The sequence below is a fragment of the Dama dama genome, chromosome 15 (assembly GCF_033118175.1).
Source record: "Dama dama isolate Ldn47 chromosome 15, ASM3311817v1, whole genome shotgun sequence".
NCBI lineage: Eukaryota > Metazoa > Chordata > Mammalia > Artiodactyla > Cervidae > Dama > Dama dama.
Window position 1 is genome coordinate 29,310,961 of NC_083695.1, and position 19,348 is coordinate 29,330,308.

Genomic DNA, 19,348 nt, shown 5'->3' on the forward strand with positions numbered 1-19,348 from the left:
TCGAGCGGCCCGTCCACGCCCTCCCTCCGATGCCTCATGCCCGCTAATCTCTCTTCTCTCTTCCTCTCCTCCCTCCCTCTCGGCCACCCTGCCTTCCTCGCGGACTTTCGACCCTCCTGAACACCTGCGATCTTTGGCCTCTGCCCTCTGGCCTTCCAACTCATCCTTCTCCTCAGCTGCTGCCTCTCCTCAATTCAGTGCGGCTGGCTCCACCCCCCGTCATTAAAAGGCGGACCTTCCAGGTAGACACCTCCCTTGGCCAGACCACAAGGGGCTTCCCAAGGGGCTGGCGAGTGTCTGGACCCTGACGAACCAGCTGGGGCTGTGACAGTGAAAGTTGCTCAGTCGTGTCTGACTCTTTGCGACCCCATGGACTATAGCCCACCAGGCTCCTCTGACCATGGGATTTCCCAGGCAAGAACACTGGAGTGGGTTGCCATTCCCTTCTCCAGGGATCTTCCTGCCCCAGGGATCAAACCTGGGTCTCCTGCATTACAGGCAGATTCTTTACCATCTGAGCTACCAGGGCTGTTGGCAAAAGCAGAATCTCACTGCACTCCCATTACATTAAATTAGCCAAAGACGGGCCTACAAATGCCATACACGTGGAAATACACAACACCCGGGCCCAGAAGCCTCAACTACTGTCTCACTGTTGCTGCTCACAAGAGCCAGTAACAGCAGCCTCCACTGTGTGCCAGTCGCCAGGCCATGTGTTTTACAGCCTGCTTTCATTTAATTCTCACAACGGTTGTATGAGTTAGGCATGATCATCCTTGTTTCACAGATGAGCAAATCAGGCTCAGAGACGTTAAGTAAGTAGCCTGAGGTCACACAGCTGGTAAACTGCAGAGCACCCACATTTTCCGACGGTTACTAGTTATGCAATTTGGGGCAAGTTACTTAACCTCTCTGTGCCTCTGTTTTCTCATTTGTAAAATGAGAATAATAATGGTTCCTACTGTATAGGGTTATTGTGTATGCAGAACACTGGGAATACTTCCTGGCAGAGTTTAAGTGCTGAAATTAAGTTGAGGCTCAGAGAGGTGAATTTGTACCCAAGGTGGCAGAAGCAGCAAGAGACAGAGTGGGAACTGGCAGTCGGGTCTTCAGACTCCACACCAGGGCTCTCTCAGTTGGACCTACACCCTTTATATTTAGAAATGCAGATTGCTTAGCATCCAATCACTTGTAACCTGAGTTTGAGAAGCAAGGGAATTTGCAGAGGAAATGTAGCCCACAACCAACAGGTGTAATCATTGTGAGCAACTGCTTCCTTCTTCCTGCCTTACTAAGCCAAGGAGGCTGGGACAGGACCAGATCACAAAGAACAAAGAGCAAGAGACCACAGACCCAGGGATCTAGGCAAAGGCATTGAGGCTTGATGCCAGGCCAGGAATTCCATGGCTGCCACCCGCACCCCTAGCCTTGCTCACACTGGGGGTCAGAGGTTACCCCCAAGGTCTCAGGAGTGCTGGAAGTGGCAGGGCTCTGAGATGCTCTCTGAAAGCCTGACAGCAGGGCCTGGAGCCAACAACTGGCCTGACTCAGGAGCCCAGGGGCCTGAATGTTCAGGCATCTGATTGAACAAGGCTGAAAGATCACTCCAATTAATGGCTAAAAATACAGAGGGACACGTGACACGTGTGCTACCCAAGCCTCCATATCCCGTTACACCAGCCAAATCCTCGAGAGCCTCCATGTGCTCCGAGCGCTTACCCAACGCCTGGTTATTCAGGGGACCCACTGGCAACTCAGAGAAGCACCAGGCCCACCCAACTCTCAGCCACTCCTACCCATGTCAGACCCCGTTTCAGGAGAGCTAAGTCCTTGCTCTCAGAGTAGCCATTTGCCTCGACTCCCATCACCTACCTCCTGGCCCTAGTTGCATTGACTGCTATGTGTTGAGCCCTTGCTAGGTTCCAAGCTCTGTTGTAAGAATTCTACCCGGATTATCCCATGCAATCCCACACGGGCCAGCAGGCAGTGGAACTGGCATCATCATTGCCATCTTACAGAAGAACAAACTGACAGAGGCCGAGCCATGTTGCTGCCGCCCTTTTCAAGAGCAGGAGGAGGAGAAGCCAGAGCTTTGAGAGAGAGAATAGGGGCCCCTGTCTTTCCTGCTGCAGATTCTGCCTAGAGAATAAGGTTTTTATGCTGTTGGCCACCGTGGGACACAAAAAGGCTTGTCCATTTCCAATCAATAAGCCAATATTGATTTCACAGGCTCTGTAAGATGCTCAAACATTGAGTTTAACATTAGTTGAAAAAATGTTATGTTTAGCAGATGGCGTTCAAGGTCAGTGCCAAAGTGCAGAAAGCTGGATGTGAGCAGTTTTTGCTGTGGGCTTATTTGGAATGAATAGCAAAGTCTAGAATTCTGGGTTTTGATTCCAGTTCCCCCCAAATTCTCCATGTGACCTTGGTCAGAGTGCTCAAGTTCTCTGAGCCTCCGTTTTCTCTTCTGTAAAATGGGACCATCTCTGCACCTGCCTTCTCCACCATGGACTCTCGGAGTCCTTAAGTGGTTTCTTAGAGGGTGTGGCAGGATGTAGCTCAGGCCAAGAGTGGCACTGCTGGTGGCCTCTGTCCTAGGATATCCCACTGGTGAGATGGTTCAAGCGGATGCTGCGAAAATCTGAGTTCCCATTCCGAGGTCATGCACTCCTATTTATAATCATCATTTTCCTGTATGGGGTTTGCAGCAAGCATCATCAGGCCCCGTTTCTATGTACAGTGTCATAAAGGATTACTGAGATCACACTGAGAAAGGTGGGCTGGCCTGGAGTCTGGCCACCTGGGTCTCCTGCATCCCAGCCTGGAGTACTCACACCTGCCAGGCTGTTCCACTTGAGTCTGCAGGGCTGAAGCCCTCAGCAAGAGCTGACCCCAGAAGCTCCCCGGAGAGGTCATGGAGAAAGCAACCTAATGACACTGGTCTGCATAGATCGAGGTTGACACGGGCTGGCCCCCAGCCCCGAGATCTGGGTCACATGGACCAGGCTCTCTCCTCCTCCTGAGGGAACACGATCCCACCCCTACCTCCCTGGACTCTGGGTCCACCCTGGGCACCTGCACGGGGTGGGGTGACAAAGGCTTCAGGATAAGGAAAAAGAATAATAATAGTGACTCCAGAAAGGCATGAAGCACTGTATACCTTCAAAACTCAACCAAGCAAAGGGTTGCAAACTCAACTGTCCACTGAGATCAGACACAGATCACACAAGTGACAAAGCAGGCTGCACTCAGAATGGTTTGGAAGGTTGGGGCCTGAGGGACCCGGAGAGCCCAGCTGATGGCAGCCCCCCAGGAACGTGGGTCTAGCTCACCCAGGCTCCATTTTTTTCAACAGAAGCTACCAAGCCATATATATATATATATTTTACATAAAATCTCTTGCCCAATTGTTTGCTGAGCTAAACAAAATTCTGTGGCCTCTGACCTAAAGACTCAGTTGATCCTCTGGGCCAGATAATCAAAGACGGCAAAATGTGACAGGAAACAAGGAACGGCTGTTCTCATTTGACGGCTGGGAGGCCAGGGCGCGGAGATCACAGGGAGGGGTCAAGGCAGACTGAGACCACCACCACCTCGGCGGGACCCTGCTCATCTGACCCACCTGGGAACAGGACTTCAGCTGGGCTGGGGGGCACTCACCCGCTCCTCCGCCTCTGCCACTGCAGCAGGGCTCTGCCCAGGGGACCAACAGCTCACGCAGCAAATCCTGTCTGGAAGCCTCTCCTCTGGAGGCCTAATGTCTTGGCCACCTCCTCACTGCCCCCGGCCTCTGCATGCGGTCACCACCACCGCACCATCACGTCACGCCCCTGCCGCCTCCCCCAGAGCCCACGGCGGGGCCTCACCGGGTGCATGGCACTGGGGCGGGACGGCTCTGCAGCCTCGGGCTCTCCCTCTGACACTTGTCTCCACCAACCTCAGGGTGAACAGGGCCAGGCTGGCATCCAAGGCCCGCCAGGGCCACCAGGCCCTCCCGGACCGAGTGGACCTCTGGGGCACCCAGGACTGCCAGGGCCCATGGGGCCGCCCGTAAGTACCCCTCCTGCTCTCCACCACCTCCTCTCCTTCAAGATTCATCCCCTGAATTCTCTGCAAGTTTGGGAACTGGGTAACGATGGGACTCTGGGCCCCCGTCGAAAGGGCAGAAAAGCATTGGCAAGGCTGCCAGACGTGACTGGCCCCTGTGGGAGCTGCCCATCCCAGTCACGTTCACCGGTTGCTCTCCGGTTCTGAAAACACGTCCTGGGACCATGTGCTCTGCTTCAGCCACTGCCTCCCAGGGGGGAAACTATGAGCAGGCCTGCCTCTCCCAGCCTCAGGAGAGAGGAGCTTGGAGAGAAAGTTCCCAGGACCACTCTGATGGATGTCCCCTGCCCCCTGGGCTTAGGAAAACTTGAGTTGGGATGATGTGTCCTAAAGGAGGTAGCAAGGGGGCATCTGGTGGCCTAGCATCCCTAACAGACACGCCTTTGCTGGTGTGTGTGGATTTCCCACTCCTGGGCCACCTTCCAACCAAGTTACACACCCGGTCGGCCAAGAGGGCCCTGCATTGAGCCTGTGGATTGGACCACTGTCAGGAGGGACCCAGGGGAGCTGACAGACACTCCTCTGGACAAGACCACACTCAGGCGATAGGTCAGTCCCAGTGTCCACCAGGTCATCTGCTTGCAAGCTCTAGCCAAGCCCCAACTCTTTCTCAGCTCTATTGTGTTCAAGAAAGCACCAGGGCAGAGTAACTCAGAAAACCCTGGACTTCTTCTTTAGAGAAAATGCATTTCTACCCAGAGCTAAGACCAATGTCAGCAGTTATTGGAGGCAGAGGGGTTAAGGACAGTCTGTTTGATAATGTTTTTTTCCACGTGGCTTTTTTTTTTGTTTTGTTTTTCTTTCTTATGACAAAAGCATCATATATCCAATGTGAAAAATTTTGAACAGAGATGAAGAAAAAGTTTTAAACTGTCTGCTTTCCCATATCCAGGGTTCCCCTTCATTAACACTGGGGAGAGTCCTTTCCGTTTCTCTCCTTAGACTTCTCTGCACATAAACGTTTTCCAGGTTGGTGATGTTCTGAATAACATAACACTTTGTATCCCGTTACTCTTTTCACTTAATCTCATATACCATGCCCTTTCTTATGTCAGGAGTCTCCCATGATATGGATTTTAGGACTGCTGGGTCTCTTTACAAGGTAGTTAATGGGTTCCGTTCTGTAATATACATCCTTAAACATAAATGTGTGTGCACATCTCCGATGCTTTCATGGCAATAGATTCCCAAAAGTGGAATTGCTGAGTCAGGGGTGCTTCTGTCAAGGAGCCCACGATGAGTATGGCCATATTCCAGGTCACTCAGCTTCACACCTGGGCCCTCGGCTACCCCAGCTTCCAAGGCTAAGGTTCTGTGTAGAGTCCCCCTAGGCTGGGTGACAGCTCTGGTCAACCAGAGCAGCCAGCTTGACCAGAAGGCAGCACAGCAGAGTGAAAACCTACCTTTCTGGGAGAGCTAGCTCTCCTGCTCAGCTTGATCCCCATAACGGATTTTAAATATTTCCATGATTTCTCCCCAGAACTCTGGGGAGGGAAGATAGTCTCACTTTCATGGATTGATGGATGGAAAAGCAGAAAACCTAAAAGGAAGTGGAATTTAGAGAACTGAACCAAACAAACCAAGCCAAGAATATAAACCAAGATTTTTAAAAGTGCTCAAAATCCACTTCTTTCCTGACAGCCCTCACCCGAACACACTGGGCTCCCGATCCCTGAACCCAAGCCAGGCAGTTTTCTTTGTTAGGTTGTTTATAAAGAAAAAAACCAGAACGCATGTTTTTAAACCAATTGAAACAGGCCAGACTCAGGCATCATGGTTTTCTCCAGCCAGTGTTTGCCATCCAGACCCACGCCCGAGACCACACTGAAGCCCGCCTTCCCTTTCCTCTCCCTCGGGCTCCCGCAGGGCTCACACCACTTCCCCCAAGCTGGCTCCTGTGGTCACAGCGCCCCAGGGGTGGGGAATGGAGACAGAGGGCTCCCCTGCAAGCTGGCAGGGCCAAAGGCAAAACCCAAGCTCTGCTGGGCAAGGTCAGCTTTCCAGGGAGCGGCTCTAGTTAGGAGGTGGGTGGGTGGGGCCCTGGACCAAACACACTATCAATTTCACATGATGCCATTGACCTATTTTGCAGCGGGCCAGCACAGCAGGGGTGCCCGAGGCACCCATGTGGCTGCAAAGAGGGACTGAGCCTGTTGTCCCCACGTGCCTTCAGCAGGCTTCAGATACCCTTTGAGGGCACTCTTGATGGGTTCTCCAGTGCATCCAGAACCCACTGCAGCCTCCACTGTAAACGTGTTTGTGTGTGTGCGTACTCAGTCGTGTCCGACTCTTTGCAACCCCATGGACTGTAGCTGCCAGATTCCTCAGTCCATGGGATTTCCCAGGCAGGAATACTGGAATGGTTGCCATTTCCTGCTCCAGGGGATCTTCCCGACCCAGGGATGGAACCCATGTCTCTTACATCTCCGACACTGGCAGGCAGATTCTTTACCAACTGCACCATCTAAGTGTGTTTAGCCCTCACCATTTGCCAGTGGAATCCATCTCCACTCACCTTTCTTCTTGCTTCTGCAGGGCTTACCGGGGCCTCCTGGACCAAAGGTGAGGGCCCTTCAGTGATGGGTGATGCATCAAGTGGGTGGGGAAGTTCCCTGGTGGGGAGTGGGTGGCGCACTGACTGGTACTGAGTAAGGGGCTGAGAGGGAATTGATTGGCTTCACAAGGATTGCACTTTCATGGGCTCAGGCCAAGCAAGTGCTGTGGCTGGTATGGAAGATGCAGCCCTGCTCTCCAAACAGATCATGGTCTAGCTGGGAACTCAGATGCCCAGGACATTGTCACAACATCCCAGTAAAACAGTGGCTCCTAAGGGGCCAGAACTGGAAAGGACCTTTGGGGTCATCCAGTTTCTTTCGAAACCTTATCTGGAAGCCCACAATATCGAGTCTCCCTTTGAAGCTGGAGTCCCTGTGGCTCTAGAACAGAGAAGTTGCAAAGCACTGATCCAGCCAGCCGTTTCACAGATGCAGAAGCTGGAGTCCGGGGGGAAGTGACTTGTCCAGGTACCAGAGAGAGCCCATGGTGGAACCAAAACTGACCCTCAGGGCTCCTGTGCCCCCGCCGAGTCGACCCGTCCCTCCTCCCTCAGCCTCTGCAAGACAGGGACTGGTTCTGGGAAGTCAAACAGTCCCTGCTATTGTTCCAAGGTTGGCTGGAGGTGGAGGTCAGAGGATTTGGAGTCACTGGGAAGAAGGGGGATGGTAACGTGGAGGAGGGGGGTGCAGCAAGAAAACCCCTCTAATGGCCTTCTCTTGGTTCCCCTCAGGGAGACCCAGGGATCCAGGGCTACCACGGCCGGAAGGTAAGAAGGAGGGGGAAGGGAGGACCCGTCCCCCACCAAGTGACAATCCAAATGGGGCTTCACCACAGTGCACACGGGGTCTGGACTTGGTCCCTACACACTTTTGCACACACATCAGCAAGGGCCTCAAAAGTCTTGAATTTAAGTGAATTTAAGTTTGTGTCTCCATTGAGGAAGGAGGAGGCTCAGAGGGGGAAGGGCCTTGGGCAAGTCAGTGGCCCCACTGGACCTCAGACCCAGGAATGTGTCCCCTGCCAACCCGAGTGGCCGTGTCCACACAGAGGCACAGGTTCTCGCCTGCCCACTGAGGACCTAGTAAGTGGGGACCAGGCAGAGCTTCTGAGTGTGGTAGGGGATATGGAAGGTCCCAACTCTGCTGTCTGGCTGCTCACAGGCCAAAGAGACAGGATTCCTACGCAAATAACCGTAGTGAAGGCAACCGCACTAACCGCTACCATCCCAAGCGCTGTGTCAGTATTGGGGTAGGGGGTTCAGGGCGATTCATTCTAGGTTGGGAGGATCTGGGGGACGTCGTCTGAGAGAGGACAGCCTCTGAGTTCAATCCCGGTGAATGGCTAAGTGTATCAGTTATCTATTGCCGTGTAACGAACCATCCCAAACTTACTGTCTTAAAACAATTCTTTCTCAGGATTCTGTGGCTTGGCCAGCTGTCTCCTCGGGGCTCACTCATGCAGTCACATGGGATGATGGCTGGAACGGCCGGGGGGCCAAGACGGCCTCGTCCACATGCCTGGGGCTGGCGCTAACTGTGGCCTGGGTTCCTCTGTTCTACTCCACGTGGCCTCTCAGCCCCTAGGGTAGGGCAGATGGATCTCCTCACAGCATGGCAGGCCCAGGTCAGCTTTCGAAACAGGCAAGTCCCAGTGCACAAGTGCTTTTCGAAAGCATCTCTTGCATCACATTTTCTGAGGTCCTATTGGTCAAAGCAAGTAACACTGCCAAAGCATTCAAGTCAGTGGGGCGAGAGGACTCAGCTCCTTGTTCTTCTTGTGGGAGGGTGGCAAAGCCTTTGTGACCATCTTTAATCTACCACTGTGCTCCTGCAAGCAGCAGATTTCAAGGGAAATGGCATTTTAGACAGGGAAACAATTGAGCCAAGGCCCAGAGATGGTCATTACAATAACTTTAATAATATAAAAATAATTTTAACACTATACACCACTTACTGAATGTGTCCTGTGTGCCAGGCTGGCCTTCAATGGGACCTGCATCATATCTAATCCTAGGAGGCTGGTACTCTTCTTCTCCTATTTAACAGATGAGGAAACTGAGGTACAACCTAAGTGGCTCATAAGTGGCAAAGCAGGAATTCAAGTTCAAGTCACGGCCCTTCCCATGATGCCATGTGTCATAAGGAGCCCATCCCACCCTCCAGGCCCCAGCTGGGAGGCCCTGGCGCCTTCCAGGGGAAGAAGAGAGACAGGAAAGAAAGGCAGGACGAGGAAGGGGAGGGATTCTGGAAAGGGAAGAATCAGCTCTGGAGGAGCACATTCCACAGGCTCTGTAGCTCTGTAATCCGACAGGGGCCTTCACCGCATTGTTTTATGGGTGCTTGGTGGGTGAAATGGCAAGACCCGAGAGATCTTTCATTAGTTCTGCATAAACTGCGAAGTTTGTACTGTGTCAGGAAGTGGAAATTACAGCCCCCGAGGTTGCTTACATCCACTCACGCAGACTCACAAAATTTACTGCCTCCCAGTGGAGCACAGGGTCGGCTTTCCCATTAGCAGCCAGACCAGCTCTTTCAAGCTGTGAAGAAACTTCAGGGCAGCGGTTTCCCCAGGGAGTCACGGGGATGCTCACGGCTGGCATCCCTACCATGGCAGGCATCTGCATTCCCCTGCCAACTGGAAGTCTGGTTCATTCAGAAAGGAGGTTGAGGGGCGGGGGGAGTCTGTTGCCCTGAGGATAGAGAGGCGTCAGCTTGGGGCTAAGGTGTCATGATGGTACAGGGCCTGGTTCCATGATTGTGGCCATTCTGGGTGAAGTTTGTGGGAGGAATCGTTCAGCCCTGACTGTGTGGAATTTGCAGAGGAAACTAGCGTGGTCCTACTGACAGAGGGGCAGCCTCTGATCCCGGGGAAGCCTGTTCTGGAGAGAGAAGGCTCAGGGCTGCTAGAGGAGGCCCAGGGCTGCTGGAGAAAGCACAGATGTACTTCTTTTGCCTGACTAAGGATAAAGCAAGTGCCGGTGGGTACCTTGAGAAGGACGGGGCTCCCCGTCACCAGAGGCATTTAAGGAGAGGCTGGAAAACTATGGGTCTGTCATGTGTTAAGAGAAGCTTCTATATCCGATGGGAGACTGGATTGAAATCCCTTCCTGCTCAGGGAAGCTACAGCTTCCTAAGAACAGAGCTGGCTCCATACCCTCTGGAGAGGAGCAGCCTCCCACCCGACCCTGGCTTTATGAGTCAGACCCCTCGAGTCTATGTCCAGGCCTCTCTTCATCCACATCCAGTGCTTGTCAGAAGCATCACCGCTCTTAGGTCTCCTGGGGTTCTGAGAAGGCCCTTCTTCATGCTCAGCTCATGTTCCCCACACTTTCTTTCTCTGTTGACCTGCTCCTGCCCTTCCACAACAGCCTCTTCTCATGGAATCCAGGGGGAGCTGTGAGGCTGCCGGCTTCTCTGCATTTCTGGAAGGCTCCTGCCAGCTTCTTTTCTCCCAGCCTGTCCTTGAGACTTCTCAGTAGGAGCTCTGGAGCCACCAGGTGGTCTCAGAACTCTCCTCTCTGTGCTAGCCCTCACTCTGCTGGGACCCTTGTCCTGTCATCACTGAAGCCGCAGCGTCCCAGTCCAACGGAGGCTAGGGTGCACTGGAGGCCGATGGCCAGCAGCAGAGTCCACCCACAAGAACCTGGGGGTCATTCCTCAAGGTCAGGTGATACTCAGGAGGCTACAAGTGCCTGTTCCCACTGCCTGAGCCCCAGTGATCACCATATCCAGGCAGAAGTATTCTTCCCATCAGAATTCTTAGATGAAGAGTCCTTTTTCCATGAGATATTACTTTTCTCCTTAAAGTGTTTCATCCCATTTTTCAATTCTTAAATGAAGAATCTTGCCCAAGGGCAAGGGCAACAGTACTTCACGTCCCTGGTTCAGCCAAAGTCCTTTCACTCTGTCTCTCACTCATCTCATCTCACCTTGGCCCAGTAATTTGATGCATTATCCCCACTGTCAAGAGACAAGAAGCTCAGAGAAGTTAATACTCTGCCCAGCGTTGTACAAGTCAAGTGTTAGTCACTCAGTCGTGTCCGACCTTTTGCGACCCCATGGACTGTAGTCTGCCAGGCTCCTCTGTCCATGGAATTCTCCAGGCAAGAATTACTGGAGTGGGTTACCATTCCCTTCTCCAGGGGGATCTTCCCGACCCAAGGATTGAACCCAGGTCTCTGCATTGCAGGCAGATTCTTTACCGTCTGAGCCATCAGGGAAGCCCCAACACTGCACAGCTAGTGATAATCATGCTGGGATTAGAAGCTAGGTCTCATGAGTCTGAACCCAGGAGCCAGTCTTCCCGCCCTAGTGCAGAAGGAAATGTCTGCTCGGGGGAGGAGGGGTGTCACCCCAGGCTAAGCTAACTGTGCACAGACCACCCTCCCCTGTGGTTTCTCTGGGATGTGGAGGGGTAACCCTCTGGCTCTTTTCCTTTGTCCACCAAATCTCTTTTCTCTCTTCCCATCTCTGCTCTCTGCCTAGAAAGAGGCCTGGAAGGGGGGACCCACACGAAGGGCAGCTTGGTCACAGATGCTGGGAAGATGAGAGTTTGCTCCCACCCAGCACCCCGTGCCACCCAGTGGGGACACCCCGTGTGTTCAGGGTGTGAGGGGGCCCCACGGGGTGACCAGTGGCCCTTCCACATCTGTCCCGGCAACTTGACACACTTGCAGGGAGGCTTTTCTTTCAGTAAGGGGTGGTATTTAACTCTCAGCAAAGATGCTTCTGGTCCTGTGAAGTTTGCTGTTGATTAGTTCCATCCACCACCACTACCACCACCACCCACCCCAGCAGCCGGTCCCAGCCTGGCATGCTCTCAAAGGCCAGCCAAGGCCGGCAGGGCAGCGTCTCCACCAGCTCCTCGAGATCACAGCCCGGTGTAGCCAGCGGGCCCTGTGCTGCCGCAGCCCCACTCACACCCAGCCCCGCGGCCTAGACACTGTGAGCATTGTTGTGCGCCCATGTGGTACCTATTTGATCCAAATTTATGGCACCGATCTACTTTAAATGTGTTGCAAGACACAAAATGTGTGTTTAAAGCATCACAACCTTGGCTCTCTTTCAAGAGGATTGATGAGTATTGTCAGACTGTGTATGGATCACAAAACCTGGTGAGAGCTTATCTCCAAGCACGTCAGAACTGGCCCGTCCATCTTGGCAGTAGGGGGGTGCCTTTGACACATGTGGCGGTCTGGGTGTTAAGCCTTGGGGTTTGCATGAAGGACCAGAGCTGAGCACACATTCCCATCCTGCCGGCTCTGGGCTGTGCATCTTCAGACCAGTGCAGGCAGGATGTGACAGCCTTGTGTTTACTCAGCTTGTAACTGAGGTCACACCTCCTGGAGGCGGTGGGGCTCCCCAGAAAGAGGGACTCCCAGGGAAGGAGATCCGATGGGCCCTGTGGTCGGCTGGCTAGGGCGCTGGAGTGAGGGTGTGAGGAGCAGAAGGCCACCCACCCGGGTACCTCAATTCTTCTACCAGAGGGCAGGATCGTTCTGACCTGCCAGTCAGCACAGCATCATGTGGGTGGACACACTTCTGAAGAACGTAACTAGAATTATTATATCTACCTTTCTGGGCCTCTTCATGCCAGGCTGTGTAGGAGCACTTTGCTTGCATCATCTCATCAGATCCTCATAACCACCCTGTCAGGTACGTTTTATTCTTATCCCCAATTTATAGATGGGCAACATCTATAAATTCACAGAGGTGAATCCCCCTAGGGCCACAGCTACAAAGCAGTGAAGCAGGTCTGTCTGGCCCCAAAGTCTTCTTCTGGATGACTTTACTACCTGGGTTTTATGAGCCCAGGGGACCTATGATTTCCAATACCCCACCACTACCGCCTGCTCCCGCTCCCAACTCCTCCACTAGAAGGAAAGAAGGAGGGAGCTGGCCTGTTTTCCTTCTTGTGAGAAGGTTGTGGCTGGATTCAGGCCCTCCTCCATGTCTCCCAGGCTCTCTGTGACATCTAAGGCAGAGAACTTGGGGGTACTTGGTGTATTTTATTCAAAGAACCAAAGAAGGGGAGTGCTTTGCCCATTGGTGCTGATTGTACCCGAATTCTTCCCCAGGGGGCTGACCTGGTCCTGTGACCTCCAATAAAGCCAGGAGAAGGCTGTCTGAGCTGTGCACCCCAGCGGAGAAACCTCCTAAAACTTCCCTGCACCCCCTGACTCCCAGAGGACCCCGGCAACCCTAGGCTCCATGCCATGCTGACAGGCAGCAGAGCATGCCCTGAAGATGGAGATTGTCGATGCAGAGTTGGGACAGCACTTGGTTTCAAAACCAGGAATTCCTTGGGGGCAGGAGGGCATCCAGACCATTTCAATTAAAGCAGATCAGGGAGCTGAGACACGGGCCCCACCTCTGAGGCCTCATGGGGGCCGACAGGACTGCTCTGCCTGCCTCCAGCCCCCAGCCTGTGCTCTCTGCGCCGTTTCTCCTGCACTCCCAAGTCCCCAGATTAATTAGAGCTGACTTTTCTTTTTGGAACAAACTACAAAATCAACCGATCTCAAATCGAGATTACAACCCAGCCGCCCTTCCAAAGCCCTGGCCTTCGATGGGGCGCCTGACCCCGGTAATTCCCCAGATCACTTCCTGCCGGCCCTAATTACTGAAGGACCTGGCGTTTCCGTGGCCCCAGGCCTCTCCAGTCTGGAGCTGGCTGGGGCGAGAAGAGGGAGAGAGCTGCCCTCCTCCCGGAAGGGAACCCTGGGAACTCTTTAGGGGAGAGAAGGACATTAGCTCTCCTCACCCGGCATTTTCCAGCCCAGGAAAGGGCCCTGGTCCAGACTTAAGGCCTGAGTCACCTGCTGGCCTCCCCCGAGTCCTCCACTCCCCACACTTCTCCCCTGCAGAGAACAAAGAGTCTGTGTGGACCTGCTCCAGGGCTGCCTCCCCACCCCCCACCAACCCACAGCAGGAGCCTCACATTAGGGAGGTCTGTTCGTCTCCCCCTGCTTCTCTGGCCTGACCTTTGCTCGCCTGGGGAACTGACCCGGAAGTCCCCCACCTCTTGCCTCCTTTGCCAAGTCCCTGCCCTATTTGTTCAACAAACAGTAAATCACCAATTAAGAGAGCAGAACACAACTGGTTTGTGCTCCAAGGAGCTTGCTTCCATCCCATCATCTGGGCAAAGGATGGGTCCTCCCACCTGGAAACAGAACCAGAATACAGAACCTACTGATGCTGGCAGGCACTCCAGGCAGGGGCAGCAGGAGTCAGCGGCATCATAAAAGTGGTGGCTGGGACGGCCTTCAGGGTCATTCAGGGCAGCCCCCTGTCTACCTATGTGAGCTCACTCAGCACTTTCTTAGCCACCGAGACCGGAATCCACCCCTTGCAGGCCAGCCATCCAGCATCCTTGGTTCTGGAAGCCAAGGTTGAAAGAGCCAGCCTTGCACAGGCCTGGCTCCACAGCATCAGCCACCATCCATGCTCCGGGCATCCGGGGCAAGACCCTTTGTAATGCTTGGAGCACCTACTTCCTCAGCCCCCCGGGGAGCTTCCAGGCTCCCTGCTCGGAGGACAAGAGGTGCAGGAGATAAATTGGGGCCCTAGGGTTTTGGCAAACTATGAGAGCTCTCTCCCCAACTAAGATGTTAGTGAGTTAGTGGATCTAAATTCTTCAGCACAATTCCAAACTTAAACCTTTTAAACAAACAAACAAAAAACTTTTCATGTAGGAAAATGGGAACGAAGGAGCCTCTAGGTATGCTCTCACAAAAACACGCCACCAGGAAAAGCTCTGTGAACACACATGTGTCATTGTCCTCCCTTTAGCAATGGCCCCGGAAACACTCCCCACTCCGCAGCCCCCCATCACCCCTGCAAACAGATGCCCTTGCTCGCAGCCACCCTTGATAATGACTCAGCCCGCTCTCACCTCTCCCATCGTCCAGAATCAGTGTTTTCTGGTGCAAGCTGAGTCCAGACCCTGGTTCAGAGGTCAGGCTGGGGTGAGCCCCCGGAGACAAACCCTGGAGAAGGAGACTGATGAGAGTGGAATGAGCCCGCCGGGTGGGGTCAGCCAGGGGCACCCTGGCTTCCTGCCCAGCAGAGGGGTGGGGGTGAGGGAGGCCCTGAGATGGGGATCAAGGGAGTCTGGGTCACTTGCAGAATTAAGAGACTTGACCCAGAGGGAGGGGAGGGGCAAAGGTCAGCCATTCTAACGAGGAGACTGCCTCCTCCGAGGGGCCCAGATTTCCCTGGAGAGTGCGGTTGTATCTTCACAGACAAACCTTCAGGGTCTGAAGACAACCCCGATTACATCAGACACCCTCACTCCAGGTTTTGATCTGCACAGCGTGTGTGGAGATTGGGGACAGAAACCCAGAGCTGGAGCGTGGGCAGCCCCCAGCCTCCTGCGCTGCTGAGGCACCCCAGGCTGTCCTCTGGGTCAGGAGGAGACCCACTGAGCCCCTGGTGGAACCACAGTTTTACCCAGAGCTAACATCACCTCCCCCCCCCCCGGAACCTTGTTCTGGGGCTGCCAACACACCCAGTGTCAGCTCCTCGGCGTGGTCCTCCCAGGAGCAGGAGTGAGTAGGAGGTGTCTAGTCCTCACTTTGCAGGATCCTGAAGCCAGAGAGAGAAAGTAACTTATCCAAGGTCACACAGACACCCAGCTCAGCTCTCTCACTGGAGGTGGGAAATGTGAGGGCAGATGCATTGGAGGAAAGCTGACAGATGGGAAGAGAAAGAACGGGGTTCAAACAGGAGATCTCTGAGTAGTCAGCGCTGCCCAAGCTGACCTCCCGCCTGTAACCACCACCGCCCCAGGGGACTCTGGTGTCCCTCTGGGCTGAGTCAAGCCAGCTGAGTTGTTTGGAATGGAAACTGGGGACTTCAGCTTATGCGCTGTAGCTAGTTACCAGAATTCTGACGAAGTCCTGTGGCGCCCTCTGCTGGCCATAGAGCAGAACTGTGGTCCCAGGCCAGCCGGGCTCAGCGTTTTTCTCTGGTGCCAGGGTTTGAAGACACAGCCCTTGGGCTGAGCACTGACCCCTCACCCCTACGGGGCACAGACCTGAGGGCCCTCCAGAATAGAGGGCGTTGCCCTGCTTTTGGCCTGCAGAAGGTGTTTAATGGGAGCAACGGATGCTTGCGGTTGCCAAACAATAGAAACATCTGATGCTTGGGGTTGGCTGAGAGAAATGGGTACCTGGGCTTTGGCAGACAAAAGACCTGTGTTCAAATCTCTGCTCTGCATGACCTTGACTATCATACCTGGCCTCCCAAAGCTCACCTGTGGGACAGGAATAACATCCACTCCCACACTGACTGGAGGGGATTCCTAGAGATTGAACAGAGGATGGATGTGACGGCTTCACTCAGTGCCAGACACAGATGCAATAAGTGACTGTGCCTTTCTCTGCTCTTTCCCACAAGAGGGATTTTCCAGAATTTAGTGCCTGGGGCACAATCTTATCTGTTGCGGTTGCTTCTGAGTCCAGCTCCACCACCCCTGCCTATGGCTCAGGGGTCCTGGTGGGGTCAGGGTGAGGGAGGGCTCTTGCATTGGAAGCTAAAATTTTTGGGCCTTTTGCAGAATTTAGAGACCTGGCCCAAAGAGGATGGGGTGAAGCCATCCCTGGCAGATGTGACTTAAATGGTTATTCTAAGCTTCTGGAGCAACCCCTCTCGCTGACATCCTCACAGACCATGCTTCAGGGCCGAGCCCTTGGGCCCTGAGTCTGGTCCTCTTCTCATTGTTTCTCTTGTTTCTTCCTGCAGGGAGAACGGGGCATGCCAGGAATGCCAGGCAAACACGGAGCAAAGGTATGCAGCTCCCCCCAACTCCCTAGCAGCTCCCCCAGCCCCAGTGCTCTCCCCTAGCACCTCCTCCTTCTGCATCCTGTCCTCCTATAAAAACAGAGATGGGCTGCACATTTCTTCTCATCTTCTCCCCTTGCTGCCTGGCCTATTGTTCAGGCAGGGTGCTCCTTTTTGACCCATGAACCATCACTCACCAGCAGCCTCCCAGCATGGCCAGGCCTCCTCCTGGGCATCAGTGGATCATAAAAAGAACCTCTCAGGTACCCTCAGCTCTGGCTGAACTCCTGAGACAGCCAGAGCTGTCTGTGGGAGTCAGGATCCCCTGAAAGTGACATTCACTTGAAATTTAATAAGTGCTGTACTTGGCAGTTATTTGCCTCAAAGTTGGTGGTCTGGAGCTGATAAGAAAGTGGGGTTCACTCCCAGCTGCTCCCCAGTCCACTGGGTCTTAGAGCTAGAGGGATCCCTTAAGGAGAGTCCCACAGGCAGCCTCAGGGGCCAGTGAGCTTAGTAAACTCAGCCACCTGCTGTTGTCCACTTCCCTGCAGGTCTCCTCCCCAACCTTTCTCCCCCATCTCCTCCTCCTCCTTTCGTAGCCCCACCCCCATTCCACCCAAGGACGCCCCCCATCTAGCCCAGTCAGGAGCTGCCTGCCATGGTGCCCTCTGAGTCTCCCAGGAGGGTCTGGAAGCACAGGGAGCCTGGCTGAGCACAGAGGGTCTTTCTCAGGCCACTCTCTCTGAGCCGAGCTCAGCAACCCCCTTCCCCATGGACCTGAGCAGCAGCCCAAAGTCTCCAGGTCTCATGTCTCTCCAAGAGGAGGCTGGGAGAGGAGGCTGGCCACCTCTTCTGTGCCCCCACCCCGCCTCAGGTGAGAAAGTCCCCATGCCTTTCCTTCTCTCTGCCAGGGGGCTCCTGGAACCACTGTGGCTGGGATGAAGGTCAGTGGACCTTGTAACTCAAGACCTGAGGGGCATGATGGGAGGGGTGGAGAGGACAGAGTTGGGGTTTCAGGGGCTCGGTGGGTGGCCACTGGACCAAGGCGGGAGCAGACAGACTTCAGAACCATTGCCCTTAAAGCAGCATGTATGCCAGATGCTCAGCTTGAACAACAGATGTTTAACTAAGCCGCTCAAGTAACTGGCAAAGGTTTACCAGTCTCAGCTGAAGGTCCCACCAGCCTGCCAACGTGAAAGGAGTCTAGTGCTTTGCTTTGCTCTCCAGAATTCAGCTGGTGGGCAGGAACACTCCTGAAGCAGAAATTCTCTATGTGGATCTCCTGGCAGGTCATTTACAGGGACACGGCATCCAAAGCAAACTCCCCTTCCTTCCTCTCCCTCCTCCTGGGCTGCCTGCCTCTCATCTGCCACCGTCTCCCCTGGGGGAAGAATAAGGAACAGTCCAGGAGGGGCCTGAGTCCGAGGCAGAGGAAAGCCCTGAGCTGATCAGACACTTCTGCCCCCAAATGCCTTCACTCCTCTGCTCCTGGCCTCACTCATCTGGCTCTCTCACATTCTTTACCAGAGTCTTGTTTTCTCCCACGCAGGGTGAACCTGGGATCCCAGGAGCCAAGGTACTGATACAGAGGAAATGTTCCGGGCAGCCCGGAGCATCAGGCGTGGGGTGGAGGTGGGAGGGGCTGCTGTGGTTTTGCTCCTAGTCCCCTGAGGCTGGTCCGGGGCTGGGGACCTGATGGAGCAGAGGAGAGCCCACCATGGAGGGGCTTGCTTGTCAAGAATGAGCTGCAGATGCCTCGCTTCCCCCTCCCTGGATCCTGGCCCGGGCAACTGTCTGGTTTACATTCACACCAGCGGCAGTGGGCGGTGACATGGTCCCCTGCACCCGCAGGGCTGTGTCTCTCATCCAGTCCAACAAGAGGTGTAACATGAGAAAAGTCTCTGTGGTCAAAGACATTTGAGAAAAAACGGGAGTTTCAAACTATTACACAGGTTTCTTTCCTACAGGCCTTCTCAGAGCCTTTACTGTGCTAAATATACATTGGGAAACTCTTTTGGGGGCCGCAGAGAATGAGATGGTTATATAGCATCTCTGACTCAATGGACATGAATTTGAGCAAATTCCAAGAGATAGTGAAGGATAGGGTAGTCTGGCGTGCTGCAGTCCATGAGGTCGCAAAGAGTTGGACACGACTGAGCGACGAAACAAAAACAAAGTAACTTCTGCAGCATTTTCAAACTTTCTGACAAGGACAACCTTTTTTTAAGAGGTGTGTCTTAGGGGGCAGGTATTCTGGAAACACTCATCTATGATTACTGCCCCTCGTACCCCTCACCACTCCCACCCCATCCTCTTATCAGTGACTTTCTTTTCTTACCCCAAAGGGAGACCCAGGAGCAACAGGGAAGCCGGGGCCCCCAGGTTTGCCGGGAAAGAGGGGGCAGAGGGTAGGATACCGTGTCTCCGAGTGTGTGCTCCCTTCACCCCGGCCTCTCCTGGTCCCCCCATTCCCACCCCCGCCCCCATGGCTGCCATGCTGCTTGCAGTGTGCGGTGGGTGCATGTGTTCCCGGGAGGAAGGGAATGCTGGCCAGGATGGCCTGCAAATCTTCAGAAATTCACACTCGAAGGCACAGCCTTTCTCCCTGAAAGCCACTGGGTACCCAAGAGGAAAGCCCAGCCGAAGGAAGGGAGGTCCTCTCTCCCCTGCTCCCATCCCTCAGGACCTCAGCAGGGCAGCCCTACACCCTTCCCCTTAGACCCCTCGCCCCAGACAGGGGTATGCCCCCGCTAAAGCCGCAGGCCCTGCAAGGCGAGCTGGGGCCTTAGGACTCGTCCCTCTCACCCCTGCGGCTTTTACCTGGCCCTCCTCTCTTCCCTGTGTGTGAGCTTAGTAGCTCAGTTATGTCCAGCTCTTTGCAACCCCATGGATTGTAGCTGGCC

At 54.2% G+C, this 19,348-nt stretch overlaps 1 protein-coding gene across 3 annotated transcripts in view; it reads left to right on the forward strand.

Moving 5' to 3' along the window:
• The window catches only part of COL13A1 (collagen type XIII alpha 1 chain), a 150,495-nt gene that overhangs the window by 91,543 nt on the left and 39,604 nt on the right, over positions 1-19,348 (forward strand). For 2 of the 3 annotated variants that reach the window (XM_061161702.1, XM_061161704.1), the window contains 6 exons: positions 3,943-4,050; positions 6,643-6,669; positions 7,394-7,429; positions 16,407-16,451; positions 17,357-17,389; positions 17,995-18,021. In XM_061161702.1, coding sequence (XP_061017685.1) covers positions 3,943-4,050; positions 6,643-6,669; positions 7,394-7,429; positions 16,407-16,451; positions 17,357-17,389; positions 17,995-18,021 — 276 coding nt within the window. Of the gene's footprint in view, positions 1-176; positions 243-3,942; positions 4,051-6,642; positions 6,670-7,393; positions 7,430-16,406; positions 16,452-17,356; positions 17,390-17,994; positions 18,022-19,348 lie in introns of all 3 variants that reach the window. The other variant, XM_061161703.1, reaches the window with a different exon arrangement.